This window comes from Macrobrachium rosenbergii, chromosome 2, assembly GCF_040412425.1.
Source record: "Macrobrachium rosenbergii isolate ZJJX-2024 chromosome 2, ASM4041242v1, whole genome shotgun sequence".
In the NCBI taxonomy this organism is placed as follows: Eukaryota; Metazoa; Arthropoda; class Malacostraca; order Decapoda; family Palaemonidae; genus Macrobrachium; species Macrobrachium rosenbergii.
In genome coordinates this window covers 95,462,411-95,478,744 of record NC_089742.1, presented here as the reverse complement: position 1 = coordinate 95,478,744, position 16,334 = coordinate 95,462,411, and the positions used below count along the sequence as shown (strand labels likewise).

At 33.4% G+C, this 16,334-nt stretch overlaps 1 protein-coding gene across 1 annotated transcript in view; it reads right to left on the bottom strand.

Moving 5' to 3' along the window:
* LOC136843720 (eukaryotic translation initiation factor 4E transporter-like) overlaps window positions 1-16,334 on the bottom strand; it is an 81,736-nt gene that overhangs the window by 27,095 nt on the left and 38,307 nt on the right. The window contains exons 5-6 of the mRNA XM_067112357.1: window positions 4,853-5,008; window positions 4,513-4,625 (exon numbers count right to left, since the gene is read on the bottom strand). Of these exons, the coding sequence (XP_066968458.1) occupies window positions 4,513-4,625; window positions 4,853-5,008 (269 nt within the window). The remainder of the gene's footprint in view (window positions 1-4,512; window positions 4,626-4,852; window positions 5,009-16,334) is intronic.

Sequence of the window (16,334 nt, the reverse complement as noted above, 5' to 3'; positions counted from 1 at the left end):
TAATAAAATAGAATCTTCAATGACCCCAAGGTATAATTTGAGAAGAAGGTAATGGCAAGTGCAATGGTAAACAAATGTAGTTGATAAGATTTTTACTGCTTAATAACATTATTTCAGCAAATGGATTGTATGGTGGTTGGCAGTGAGTCAAATTGTGAACTCACTCGTACAACTAAGAAAGGGAGCCATCATCAAGGAACATGGCAAGGTTAAGATGATACAGGACCTAGCCATTGTTAAGATCCAGATGGACTCCATTATCGATCAGAAAGAGCAGTTAGTCCAGCTGAGCAGTCAGATACAGGCAGGATTACAAAGTGTCCAAGATAGAAATTTGTACGACATGCTCTCCAAGTTGCAGAGGGACATCGATAGTGTTATGCCAAGGAAAGTAGTAAAGCGATCACTCATACCCTTTATAGGTGTCGCTTTACACAATCTCTTTGGAGTGGCGACCGATGGTAATGTTGAAAGGCTAAAGGAAAGAGTGGCACAACTTGAAAACTGGGCTTCTGAGCAGGACACTGTCTATAATAAAGTAATAGGAAATGTCAAACAAAATCAGAAAATGATCACAGAGCTGAAAGAATTTGTGAAAGTGCCCTCCATAATGTTTCATCAGAAAAAATCCATCAAACAGAAATGATGGAGCAACTGCTCATAGAAACAAGTAATTTCCTTCTGGAATACAAGGAATTACTCAATGCAATCATGATGGCAGGTAAAAACCTGCTGTCGCCTTTTCTGATAACCCCTAGTGAAATTGAAGCCATTATTAAGAAATGTGTTGTGAACAATCACTTGAAGCCACTAGTAGAAAATATAGTGGACTATTATGGCCTGATCACAGTGAAAGTGGTAGCCAATCAAATCATACTAGTGATCCCTTTCAACAATCCAGACGTCAACTCATTGATGTCAATCTATCCATTCCCAATGGTAGTAGATAATAAGTCCATTGTACTAGAAGGAACAGTTCGACACTTTGCCTTGCAGCATGATTCGTTCCTAGTGACTGAAATTCCCGAACATAAGTTCAGGGAATGTGTCATGCTTAATGATGATGTATATGTTTGTAACATTGTGAATTTCTATGAACCCTTGAATGCTCTTCATTGCCTAGATGATCTTGTAAACAACAAGAATGGTAAGAACCATTGTAAATATATACCGTTTACAGAAACTTTCAAGGCTCAAATCATTGATGATGAAATTTTTGTGTTCTCAGCAAACAGATTGAATGCTAAGATTGACTGTAAGTCAAACAAAACAGAAGTAGTTTTCATTAATGTACACTCATTTTCATCTGCTTGTGAATTGGTTATTTTACATAATTTGTATTACAAACCTACAGTCTTCACGACATACAGTTTGAATTTCAGTAAAAGTGTACATCAGTTTGCAGTTATTAACGAATTTCAACTTTCAGAACTGGAATTGGAGACATTCACAAAGCTAGAAGAGGTTCATACTTTCTTTCATACATATAAGACCGAGATTTCTCCTATTATGTCATTCATAAATGTCATTCTTTTGATACTGTTTGCTTTCATTTCTTTTATAATTGTCAGGAAATTTATATTGAATAAGCTTACCATAATTAAGGACATGATGGACAGAATCCTTCCTAGAGAGTGATAGCGTTTACCATTAACTTGCCACTTGAACATTTGATGATTGATTTTTTTTATTTTACAATTGATAACCAGAGAGTAATAGGCATTTGATATATTTACTTTGCCATAATTTTTCTGCATTTAGTTTGAGTATTTGATATATAAATTCATACTTAAGTCTTGTTTGCATTTATTACTTGTTAATAGAAATTATTGAAATTGAAGTAATTGACTATAGTCAAGTTGAGTTGATTATCTACTTGCATTGTAGTCAATGCAGGTAGGTGACCGAGTGATGTTATGCAGTGAATAAGTATGAGATTCACTGATCGGGATTATGAAAGAGAGAGAGAGAGACGATGTTTATAATTTAAAATGATGAGCCATGAGACCAAGTAAATTGAAGACTAACCATAACAAACCTTCAAGATGTGGGAAAGGAAGGAGGAGTTAGAGGATAGGTTATGAAGCTTAAAAGGTCAGCAAAATTGACCTGATTTGTCCTTGCCAAAAGTGGGAGTTAAGATTGAACCATTAAGAGTAAAGTAGACGTCCTCAAGGAGGCGGAGTTTTATTCAACATAGGTCCAGAGTTCATTCTGATCAATTTTTAGCCAGAGTTACTTGAAAACCAAATTGGGTAGGATTGTGTCACTCGCTCCTCTCTTAACATCAAGAAATTTCTAAGTCCAGTGTGGCTGGCCATGTGAAATAGTTTAGGTTAAGATTAAACTTATGAAAAACCGTGCCCGGTGAATTCTTACCCCTCCTGGAAAAGTAGAAAGTATTAATAGACAATTTCAACCTAACTTACCGAGTCCCCTGCGTTTACTATCAAGTGAAAGTCAACAGACAGAAACGGAGTCATTCATATGTGGTGCAACATAATACCAATAAAAAGTGCACCGCATAACAGAGAGAGAGAGAGAGAGAGAGAGAGAGAGAGAGAGAGAGACTATGGCAATGTCAAGAAACATCCAGTTACTTGTGTTTTTCCCCAAGCTCCCTGCGCTGCCCTTCACATCATAGAGAACGCCCTTTGCTGGATTTAAACAGATTTGGTCAACCTACCCTAGGTGTCACAACATTTACTGCCATTAATTCCAGCTGACTTTTAACACCGTGAAATACAAACATGAATGTGTAAAATTAAAGAAATTATCATTACCTCATATGATGATGCAATAATAAGCCTGTTCATAACAGAAAACGAGTAAATATTGCCGTTCTGATGAATAGTACTACACCGAGATATCCACATACTATCTTTTAGATCTCTATGAACTAAGTCATCTGAGAAATTCTGATTACTTTGAAATGCATGGTGTTTTTAAGTATCTGAACGTTTTTGTTTTGTAGATTTAACATGTATGATATAATTTGCATTGTATTTTCATATTCTAGAGTAAATTTACCGAGATTGTGTGTTTTCTGTAAGAAAAAAATTGAAATTCGATGAACGAAATCTAATGAAAACTGTATCTTCACTTTTCTTGCCAAGTGTACATGTATGCATTATGTTGAGGTCAACTACAGTAAGCACTTGCTGTTTGTTTGATCACCTTTCCCTTTCTTTCTTGGTTCTTCTTTATAAAAATGAGAAAGAATAAATAGTATAGTGCAAAGTTTGGTTTTTACTGTGTGTGCAATACTGTATGGTGTATTGTGTTTATAAGCATAAACAATACTGCATAATCCATTTAGGAAAAATGGGTTACAAAATAGCCATTTTACATCCATATATTGTTTTTTGTACCTTATCCTCAAGGGCCTCCTCGTATGTATCATTGCAAATAATCTAGGGAATACTGTAAGCATTCATAACCCTGGTCAAATGGAAGCACAGGATATACAAAAGGATATGATTTGTCCACAAATACTAAGGTCTTATTTCACAGATAATGCTTTACAAAGATGGTCTGCCTCATTATTTCACAAATACAACCACCACCTTACAATGGTCTGACTCCCTCCCATCACATAGGTGCAGATGTTATGTCAGAATGAGGTTTCATACAGAATAGAGAGGTAACAGCTTGCAGATACTGTACTTCTCATCCATTGATAAGGATGATACTTTTGATAAACTTGTAGTCAGCTGACAATTGTACAAAGTTACATGCTCTTGTAATGCATGGGTTTTATCTAGAGAACACAAAATTTTAAATATTTGAAAAATTTAAAATTCCAGAGCCAATTATAATGTCATAACTACCTATTGAATTTCTTGATATTCTTGATACTGTATCTCATACCAATCCACATAACAGCTCAGTTATGATCATGGTTTTAGGTTACAGCTTACCAACATTACTGTACTTTGATAATCACTGTTCTCCATGTATTTGAAACAAACTTTTCACATGACACTGAACTGCAGACAATCATTCCTTTGTCCTTGCTCCTACCTTTGTACAATAAGATGTTAAACCTATTTTGGATGCAAAAATAAAAACCTAAATCAATATTTGCTGAACAGCTGGAAACATCATTTGAAAACAATTTTTCTTCAGTGAGTTTGTCTAAAAAAAAAATTTTTCAAAATATGTTAATCTACCAAGATGACTTCAAGATGACTTCACAAACTTTTTATAAAATTCTTTTACGCAGCTTTAACTATAGTTCAAATTCCTTTTGACAACTTTAAAATTCTCTTGAATATCAAACTGTCTAATAGGGCACTAACATTTGAAACCTACTGAATACGACTACTGTAAAACTACATCACTGCTATCCCATGAAACTTGAGTTGGCCATTTTTTTACCCCAGCATATATAAACTTCAACCGCTAATACATTCACCTCACAAAAATCAAGTGATATTCCACAGAAATACATTGTTAAATATGCAAACTGAAGCAGCAATACTGAAAGAACAACCTGCAAATTGTTCTTACCATCTCTATCCTTTTTAGATCTCCGTCGCTCTCTTTTGCTCTGAGGTTTGCCAGATGTACTTCCTTCTTCGGGAATATCATCAAAGCCAACAAGCTCAATAAACTCATTTTGGCTGGAAATCAAAACACAGATCACGATTATTTTTCACATACCAATATGAAATCCATGCCCACAATTTTGAAACCATTTAAAATTAAAATAAAACAAAAGTGTACCAAGTCCTTAACAAAACTAAATTAGACATAAACTTCTAATGCAATTTAATCATGCTTATTTGGTGACCCAAGTCAGAAGACCATATTCTTGAACCTTCCAAATTCTTTTTACTCAATTTCTTACCTGGTAGGTCCACCAGTAAACCACTCAGGTTGTTCTTCTTCTTCATTTCGTGATGCTACCCTTTTACGGTCCTGGTATCGTCGTTCTCTGTCTCTGTGGTTTGCACGCTTAGGCTCTGCTTCTTCTTCCTCGAAAAATCGACGGCGGCTGTCAAACCTAGATTGAGATAAATATTCTAAATATTCCCTATTATTTTCCACATATAAGAAATTCTGAAATGATGCATAAAGAATAAGTTCTTATAATTCAGACAAAAAAAAAAAAAAAAAAAAAAAAAAAAGTACCAGAACATAAAACAGCAATGGGTAGTATTGCAAGGTTACACTGTACTAAAAACACATTATTTATGGCTATCATACTTACAAAATTAGCAGTTAAAAGGTTAAATAAAATCTGTCAGAATTTGAAGAGAAGTTTTTCTTAATTATACTGCAATATCACCTTTTAATCATCACATTAACTAGAGACCATGTTTTTTGTAACACATTCTTCCTACAAAATTAATTCAATTTTTTTCTATAAATTTCAACTTGGGACAGTAATCCCTCAGTTATCCGGACCGCCATTATCCAGAACTTGATACCATCCGACACACCTGGACCAGGGACCAAGGCCCCAAAGATATTCGATATATATATATAAATTACAAAAAATTTTAAAAAACGCTCTCCAATGGTTGGTAATGTTATGCAGCTTCAGGAAAATATTGGTAACACTGCTTACACTCATAAACAAACTGAGAAAGGGCTAGTGGAGCTGTGGAGCAGTTTCCCTGGCTGGGAGAGAGTGAGCAAGCAGTGTTGGATGGGAGAAATGGGCTATGTAGACATCTGACTTGCTAGAGCCTGTTCTGTTTTGTGTCATTATGCTTATGATTTTTTCTTTAAATTTTATGGTATTCTCACTTACTCAACATTTTTACTGTACTTTCTCTTTTTTTTTTTACAACCCAAAAGATAAATCAAATTGCGTGTATGTGTGTAGGGTATGTATGAATGCACAAACTCATTTGCTAGTGTTGGAGAACTTCCAATACCTTGTTTTTGGATTGTAATGTTACACTTAGGATTTTTGAAATTTATATTTTATGCTATTCTAATCTATATTTTTACTATATTTTCTAATTTCTTATTTTTACAACCCAAAACATAAATGCAATCATGCGTTTAGGTAAATAGGAACACAAACTCCTTTGCTGGTGTCAGAGAACTTCCTACAGCTTGTTTTGTTTTGTGTTGTATATTTTTACCGTATATTTTTGCTATATTTTCTCATTTTTTATTTTTACAACAAAACAAACGCAACCATGTGTATAGTATGTACAAATGCACAAACTCATTCACTGGCATCGAAGAATTTGCTACAGCTTGATTGCTTCGTACTGTTACACTTATTTTCTTATAATTCAAACTATTCTCATTCATATTTTTACTGTATTTTTTCATTTTTTTACAGCCCAAAAGATAAACACAATTGTATACATAGGCTACATATGCACACACACAAATGCCAACAAACAGTAGCAGCAAACTGGTGCAGTGACCTGAGAAATTTGAAATTGCCCTAGCCAAAATTTGAGCCTGATTAGTGATGGAACTGGATTTAAAATTGCCAGATTAGTGATGGTCAACCTGTAATACAATATGGTATCAACTGATAAGAACTTTGCTGTATAAAAATGACATTTTTATGATAAAATAGTTTACTTTCAGCCCTAATGGCTGCTTTCCTCTTCTTATCCCTTTCTAATTTGTCTAGATGAGATTTCAATGTTTTCCATTTCTTATCCTCCCAATCCTGAACCTCTCTGCAAGTATTATCCTTACTACATTCTTGCCCCCTACATTTAGTGCATTTTGTATGAGAATCGTATGAAAGCTTAGTTAGCCTAGTCCTACAACCCTCGAAGCAAAAGCGAATACTATATGAACTGGAATCTGACATCGTTAACTAAATAAACTAAAGTTAACTCGAACAACAATTCAAAACAATGGCAGCAAGCCACAAAGCAACAAATTCTGAGTACTTCACCAAAATTCATGCAAAAGCAAGCCGAAAGGCGAAGCAGCAGCTACGTGAAAACTTCCGATGTTAACCGGAAGCCGGCAGAAAACGAATTGAGCTTTCCGCTGGTTTGTTTCCTCGAGTCCCGGATAGTGGTGGGACGTTATCACCTACACACTAACGATAACAGCGCCACCGCGCAAATTTTGAATTTCTAAGCTGCCGTAGGTTAGGGAACCATAGCTATGTAATTACTTGGTAAGTTACTTATATAAAAATACATTATGGTCATAAAACCATAGTAGGCTGTGAGTAAACACAGGTAGGCTACCTACCCTGAACTGTGTCATTTACTAAAGAGTGAAAAAGAATGAGGTGCATTTTTTTTTCAGTGTATTTATGCAGTATATTTTGTTACAAGTATGGAGAAAAAGGGAGATCATTGCCTTCTGCATAAAGTTTTCAATTTAAAGTTTAATGCTTGTTGTTTATAAGCACGTTAAATTTTACAGTTCTGTGGTATTGGCAAGGTTATGAGAAGAAGGATAGAGAGTTGCCCTTGAACACTCCTAGATCTTTTCACTTGCCCTTACCTGGATTTCACCATTGTCCAACTGGCCCTTGGCTCTATTAATCTGGATAACTGAAGGATTACTTATACGATATCATCATGTTGTGCGGACGAACTCTTAAGGGTCACATGATACAAGATCTCTCTCTCTCTTTCAATGCTGTATCTCTTCATTAAATTTTTTTTTTTTTTTTTTTTTTTTTTTGCTATGTTATAGTACAGTAACATATTTCATTTGTTTTACTCATTTTGCCATATCATGGAAACAATGATTGTGTAAAAGACCCTGTGGTTACATCTTTAGAACATATGGCTTTTCTCATTGACGACTGTCCAAAACAAATTTTAGGACACTATAAAAAGCAGTTTTACTGGAATTGCCATTTTTTATTTCACCTCATAGTATCATGGAAACTTTACTTGTATGCCTGTCTGTTTGTTTGTGTGTGTGTTTGTGTTTACATCTACATGTGGCATTTCATCAATGTTGACATCACCATCCCTACAGTGTGCATGTTCATGTGTGTTTCTTACCAGTATCACATGTTGCCATTTTTATCTCTTGCTTTGCTTGATTTACTGTAAAGTATTTCACTACTAGTTTAGTTGACTCTTCAGTATGCTTGGCACAAACACAATAAAAAGACAATATTCTATCACTTGATATTTCATCTCTAATTACCATAAAATTATTTGAAATCCAAATTTGTAGATGTTGGCAACACATTGTGCTATTTATAAGTCTTGGTGTCATCCTCCACAGCAAAGGAGTGTGTGTGTATGTGCATAGTCTTTTGGAATGTAAAAATAAAAAAATAAGAAAAAACAATAAATATATAGTTGAGAATAGCATAAAATATATAAAAAAAAGAATGAAGGAGCATGTGTTACTGCATAGGCTTCAATGTAAGCTGTACCTCAATGGTTTTCCTGTTTTTGCTTGATATAGTATAGTACTGTACATATCCTTTAACCCTTACAAGATGGACTAAATTTATATTCAGCACACCCCTTGACTGGGCTGAATTTAAGGTTGGACAATTTAAAAAAAACACATCAATGGTAAGAGTTATATATTCGCATGCACAAGGTATAAAAAAAATTCTAAAAAATTTTTTGTACCTTCCAAGGGAAGTTGAAAGTGAATATTTCCAACCCTGTACAGGGCCTCTTTACCAAGGCAGTTTTAAAAAATATGCTAATCTTCTTAAGTTATAAATGTTTTTTCTAATATTTTTTTATTTTTTGTAAAACTGTAACTGCAGCTCACACAACACCATAAAAGATAAGAACTAAAATCAATAACAAATTCTGAGTATATTTGTAGTAAAATATTTATGAGACATCCTGGGATGGGGAGCTGCAGTATGTCCCCCCCACCCCGCCCCCATGAAATCTCAAAGCAAAGTGATCTCTCTCTCTCTCCTGTACCAACTAACTATTAGAATTGCCATGAGCCATTTATGACCAATGGAAGTGATCTGAACACTTTTCAAGCAAAATTTGTCCAAACTGTATGGAGCAAAATGTTGAGCGTCGGGAACGATACCCGGTCATAACCCTAAAGCTATAAATAGTCGTCACTTGATGACACCCCGCTCACAAAGAGTTAATTAACTCTTAAACGCCGAGCCTCTATTTACAAAAGTGTCTGCCGTATGCTGGCGCGGTTTGAGAGTTAGAGCTGAAGCGGAAAGAATGTTTTTTTCAAAAAATCACAGCACAGTTTTTAAGATTAAGAGTTCATTTTTGGCTCCTTTTTTTCTCATTGCCTGAAGTTTAGTATGCAACCATCAGAAATTAAAAAATATCATTATCATATATAAATATTGGAATAAATGACAGAGCAAAAAAAAATGTCATATATAATTGTATACAAATCGCGCTGTGAGCAAAACGGTTAAAGCTAATGAGTTATTTTTTTCGTTGTATTGTACACTAAAATGAGATGATTTTGGTATATAACAAATTGTAAAACGATCAAAGCAACACAGAGAAAATATTATCACAAAATGATGCATGAATTCATAACACGCGGACATAAAAAAAAGAGACTTCCTGTTTGTTGCAAAATGAAGGTAAATGATTGAATATTACTAGAATGTAAGAGTTTAAGCTTACAATTGCATTTTTCAACCATTTTGGTTGAGTCAAAGTTGACCGAAGGTTGAAATTTTGGCAGTTATCGTGATTTATATGAAAACATGTCAAAACTGATAAAAGCTACAACCATGAGTTATTTTTTGTTGTATTCTACATGAAACTGCACACATTTTCATATATAAAACTTTATGTAACGGCTAATATAAAACGGTGCAAAATTTACGACAAAGTGACTAAAGAATTTCTGAGATTTTCAGCAGAGTTAGCGAGCGTGGACGTAAGGAAAAAGTTTTTCAAAAATTCACCATAAATTGAAATATTGTGCTAGAGACTTCCAATTTGTTGCAAAATGAAGGTAAATGATTGAATATTACTAGAATGTAAGAGTTTTAGCTTACAATTGCATTTTTTTACCATTTCGGTCGAGTTACAGTTGACCGAAGGTTGAAATTTTGGCACTTAACGTGATTTATATGAAAATATGTCAAAACTGATAAAAGCTACAACCATGAGTTATTTTTTGTTGTATTCTACATGAAATTGCACACATTATCGTATATAAAGCTTTATGTAACGGCTAATAGAAAACTGTGCAAAAAGAGCCTGACGCCGTCTCTTCCAAACGTGTGTTTGTGTGTTCGTTGTCCATCAGAGTGGCGAGATGTTTGGCGTCTTCACAAACAGAAACATACACAGTTTGATACAGAAGGTTCATTGGAACATTATGAGTACATGATTAGAATGCTTGCATGGCAATGCAGGTAGTGGTGATTGTACATACATCAAGACAACAATGGTTAGGGAGAAACAGACGGAAATATTGTATGGTTGAAATCACGTTCCTTTAGAGAAAGAAAACGAGATGCTCTTGTTGTCTTGTCCACTCTGATGGACGACAAACACAGGCACACACATGTGTTTGGAAGAGACGGCGTCAGGCTTTTACAAGATTTTCAGCAGAGTTAGAGCGGACGTAAGGAAAAAGTTTTTTTCAAAAATTCACCATAAATTGAAATATTGTGCTAGAGACTTCTCATTTGTTGCACAATGAAGGTAAATGATTGAATATTACTAGAATGTAAAAGTTTTAGCTGACAATTGCATTTTCCGACAATTTCGGTCGAGTTAAAGTTGACCGAAGGTTGAAATTTTGGCACTTATCGTGATTTATATGAAAATATGTCAAAATTGATAAAAGCTATAACCATGAGTTATTTTTTGTTGTATTCTACATGAAATTGCACACATTTTCATATATAAGACTTTATGTAACGGCTAATACAAAACAGTGCAAAAATTACGACAAAGTGACTAAAGAATTTCTGAGATTTTCAGCAGAGTTAGTGTGGACTAAGGAAAAAGTTTTTTAAAAAATTCACCATAAATTGAAATATTGTGCTAGAGACTTCTCATTTGTTGCAAAATGAAGGTAAATGATTGAATATTACTAGAATGTAAGAGTTTTAGCTTACAATTGCATTTTTTCACCATTTCGGTAGAGTCAAAGTTGACTGAAGGTTGATATTTTGGCACATTGTGATTTATATGAAAATTTGTCAAAACTGATAAAAGCTACAACATATATAAAACTTTATGTAAAGGCTAATAGAAAACGGTGCAAAAATTACGACAAAGTGACTAAAGAATTTCTGAGATTTTCAGCAGAGTTAGCTGATGCTTTCTTTTGGGATAAGAAAGAAATTGGTGCATGCGCAGCTGGGTCACGCTTGTAAACAAAACAACAGCGTGATTCGTGAACTCCCAGCATCCCTCAAGGCGTGAGATTTAAAATTTTTCACAAATGAGGCCTTTAAGTATTTTTCCGCGAATATTTAAAAAAATTTTTGTAGTCGACATATTTTACGTGCACTTGGCACCCGACAGACAACTTTTGTCGACGTAAAATATGTCCAGTCAGCGTTAAAGGGTTAAATGTGGAAGAGTCAAACATGAAAACACAAGACAAAACAAGCTATAGCAAGTTCACCAACGCCAGCGAATGAATGTGTGCATATATAAGTATCTATGTGCACAGTTATGTTATCTTTTGGGTTGTAAAAATAAAAAATGAGATAATACAGTACAAATATGAGAATAGCATGACATACAAATAAAAAAGTGAGGGAGTGCATGTGTTGCTGTACAGGCTTCCATGTTAGTAATACCTCAACTGTTCACTCTCTTTCCACCATTTTGTTATAGTACTGCGTACTGTGCTTATCCATTAATAAAATGCAGAAGAATGATAACCATAAAAACACAAAACAAAACAAGCTCTAGCAAGTCAGATATCTACTTAGCCCTCTTCAGTCATCCAACACTGGATCCCCAACCCTTCCTGTCAGGGAGACAGCTCTCCAGCTCCACCCACCTCCCAACAACCCATTCTCTGAGTGAGTTTCTCTACACAGCCTTTACAGCCCCTCCTCTCCCATGGTGCCCAGTCATCCAATACATGCCCCCAAACCTTGCAAACTTCTCCAGTACTGATAATAGGCCGCATAGGATTGTTTTCTGTGTGTGTTTTTACTAATCCGTACAAGTAAGGTAACGCAGGAAATTTTATCGACAACTTACCTATTAGTTCTTTTTTATCTTTAAGGATTTGTTGAAACTTTTTATGACTTGATCAAGGGGATTTTTTGTTAGTTTTTGTATGTCGTATCATCATCCAGTAGGGCTTGCATACGTGATATGTAGTCAACTTTATCTAAAATTATCAGTACTGTTGGCTCAATATCATATAAACTTTCGAAATATATTACCAAACTCTTGTCTCCCATTTGAACTATCTCAGATTCTCACGATATATAATAGTCTAGATTTAGTTGATAAATTAAACAAAATCACTTTTTGCCCCACTGATAGATTTGTTAGTTTTGACGATTGTTCTCTTTTTACTAAAGTCCCTATAGATTCTATTTTAGAGTATCTTAGTAATGAATTAATCCATACCTGTAAGTCATATTTCTCTCACTAGGTTGTGCATTTGTGATTGTTAATTTATATTCAATGGTGCATTTTACCAACAAATATTTGGTATGGCAATGGGCAACCCTTTATCCCCACTCCTCTCAAACTTGTACATGGAATTCTTTGAAAAACGACATATACCTAATATCATTTATACTCCTTTAAAGTGGTATAGGTATGTTGTTGATATTTTAGCTGTTTTGCCTGCTGGTATTGATGTAAATGTTTACTCTGTAATTTGAATAACCAGGTACCATCCATTAAGTTTACATTAGAATTAGAAAAAGACAACTGCCTCCCTTTCGTAGATGTTTTAATACATAGAGAACCTTTTCAATATAAATTCAGTATTTATAGGAAACCAACCAACAACTTATGTCCATTTTTATTCAGGCCATCACCTTAACATCAAATTATCAATTTTTTCCTCTATTTTTACAAGCCTTGCGCATTGTCAGTCCCCAGTATTTGGATAAAGAAATTGAATACATAAGAAAAATAGGGACAGATTTATGTTATCCTTCACATATACTAGATATGTTATAACAAAGCCCACAAAAAGTTTTATAGTGAAAGTAACATGAAGAAAGAAACCCCTAAGAACATTCTTAGCTTGCCTTATTTTGGTGGTTTTGAAAACATAAAATCATTGTTAAAAGCTTTTAATGTAAACCTCGTTTTTTCTTATAATAACACACTCAAAAGAATGTTAGTAAAAAACAGCCCTAAAGAAAATAACATAATATATAAAATTCCATGTTTGGACTGCCTCTTTTTATATTGGCCAATCTAGCAAAGATTTAGTATACAACATACTTTAAGCAGGTGTACATAAGTATTCAGTCAAAACTGGACAAGCATCCAATGCTATATTCATTCATTTAAGTGAAAACTCTCACAGGATAAATTGGACTGAAAGTTCAGTGATCGCTAGATATAGAATAAAGATTTCTCTTCAAGAAATCTATTGGAGTCTGCTATTATATCCAGCTTACTTCCAGTTGTAATTTTAATCTTAGCCCTGGCACGTATTATTTGGACCCCTGTATTAGAAAAATGTTCAAGAATGACCTAAAAGATAAAATCACTAACTTAATTACAAGTTAGTTACTTCATATATATTTTCTATATCTCTGTATGTTTAATATAATTTTTTTATTTTGTAACAATGTTCATCTTGCAAAAAGTTATTATTGCTTAAAAAAAAAAAAAGATAATTATTTTGTTGTAGTAAAATTTTTTAGGTGGTCAGTCACGACCCTGTATAATCTTTTAATTGTCCTGTCCCTGCTGCTGAACGATTGATCCTAATCCTTTGTAAAAAAACCCTTAAATATTTAATTCTGTTTTGGCAGTTCTACTAATTCTTCAATTGTGTTGGATTCCAGGTACATATGTTTCCTTTATCCCTTAAACGCATATCAGCCTTTTTATTTACAAAAACGTCTCCCAAGAAAAATAAACTTGGGGAGTTAAAAAGCGGAAAAAAGTTTATTAAAAAAATCACAGCACGCTTTAGTTTTTAAGATTAAGAGTTCATTTTGGCTCAGATCCTTTTTTGTCATTGCCCAAGTATAGTATGCAACCATCAGAAATATCATTATCATATATAAATATTGAAATATATGACACCTTTAAAAAAATTTTCATATATAATTTTATACAAATCGTGCTGTGAGCAAAATGGTTAAAGCTAACGGATTATTTTTTTTTCTTTGTATTGTACACTAAATTGCGATGATTTTGGTATATAACAAATTGTAAAACGATCAAAGCAACACAGAGAAAATATTATCACAATATGATGCATCAATAAACACACGGGAACGTAAAAAAATGTTTTTTTTTCAAAAATTCACCATAAATCGAAATATTGTGCTAGAGACTTCCCGTTTGTTGAAAAATGAAGCTAACTGATTGAATATTACTAGACTGTAAGTGTTTTAGCTTATAATTGCAGTTTTCGACCATTTCGGTCGAGTTAAAGTTGACCAAGGTGAATTTTTCCTATTTATCGTAATTTATATGAAAATATTTCAAAACTGATAAAAAGCTACAACCATGAGTTATTTTCTGTTGTATTCTACATGAAATTTTACACATTTTCATATATAAAAGTTTATGTAACGACTAATATAAAACGGAGCAAACATTACGACAATGTGAAAAAGAATTTCTGAGATGTTCTTGCAGAGTTAGAGAAAGCGTGGACCAAAAGGAAAATGTTTTTTTCAAAAATTCACCATAAATCAAAATATTGTGCTAGAGACTTCCAATTTATTACAAAATAAAGGTATATGATTGCATATTACTAGAATGTAAGAGTTTTAGCTTACAATTGCCTTTTTCGACCATTTCGGTCGAGTTAAAGTTGACTGAAGGTTGAAATTTTGGCAGTTATCATGATTTATGTGAAAATATTTCAAAGCTGATACAAGCTACAACCATGAATTATTTTCTGTTGTATTCTACATGAAATTGCGCACATTTTCATATATAAAAGTTTATGTAACGACTAATGTAAAATGATGCAAACATTACGACAATGTGACGAAAGAATTTCTGAGATGTTCGGCCGAGTTACCGGGCGCAGATGTAAGGAAAAAGTTTTTTTTTCAGAAATTCACCATAAATCGAAGTATTGTGCTGGAGACTTCCAGTTTGTTGCAAAATGAAGGTACATGATTGAATATTATTAGAATGTAAGAGTTTTAGCTTATAATTGCGTTTTTTACCATTTTGGTCGAGTTAAAGTTGAAAAGGTTGAAATTTTGGCAGTTATCATGATTTATATGAAAATATTTCAAAACTGATAAAAGCTACAGCATGAGTTATTTTCTGTTGTATTCTACATGAAATTTCGCACATTTTCATATATAAAACTTTATGTAACGACTAATATAAAACGGTGCAAACATTACGACAACGTGATTTAAAGAATTTCCGCGCGGACTTAGGAAAAAGTTTTTTCAAAAATTCATCATAAATCGAAATATTGTGCTAGAGACTTCCAATTTGTTGCAAAATGAAGGTAAATGATTGAATATTACTAGAATGTAAGAGTTTTAGCTTACAATTAGTTTTTTTACCATTTCAATCGAGTCAAAAGTTGACGAAGGTTGAAATTTTGGCAGTTATCAAGATTTATATGAAAATATTTCCAAACTGATAAAAGCTACAACCATGTGTTGTATATTGTTGTATTTTACATGAAATTGTGCACATTTTCATATATAAAACTTTACGTAATGGCTAATATAAAACCGTGCAAAAATTACGACAAAATGACAAAGAATTTCTGAAATTTTTGGCCTAGTTATAAGCACATGGACGTAAATAAAAAAAGTTTTTCAAAAATTCATCATAAATCGAAATATTGTGCTAGAGACTTCCAATTTGTTGCAAAATGAAGGTAAATGATTGAATATTACTAGAATGTAAGAGTTTTTTTTTTACTTAATTGCGTTTTTTCGACCATTTTTTCGAGTCAAAGTTGTCAAAGGTTGAAATTTTTGTTCTCCTGCTTATTCTCCTTCAAATACAATCCACTTGGCACCCAACAGACAATTTTAGTCAACGTATGATTCTTCTGCTTCTTCTTCTTCCAGTAGGCGTTTAAGGGTTATAATACCCATCTGTCATTTATATGAGTTTTCTTTGTAAACATACTTTTTTATTTCTTCAGTCTGCTAAGTAAAAAACCTAGCGTCGAAAGGCCTTGCAGCACTCCAGTGTTTCCATTCCCTTCGTGGATTTTATCTTTATTTGTATTTATATATATATACATATATATATAATATATATATTAATATATATATAATATATATAATG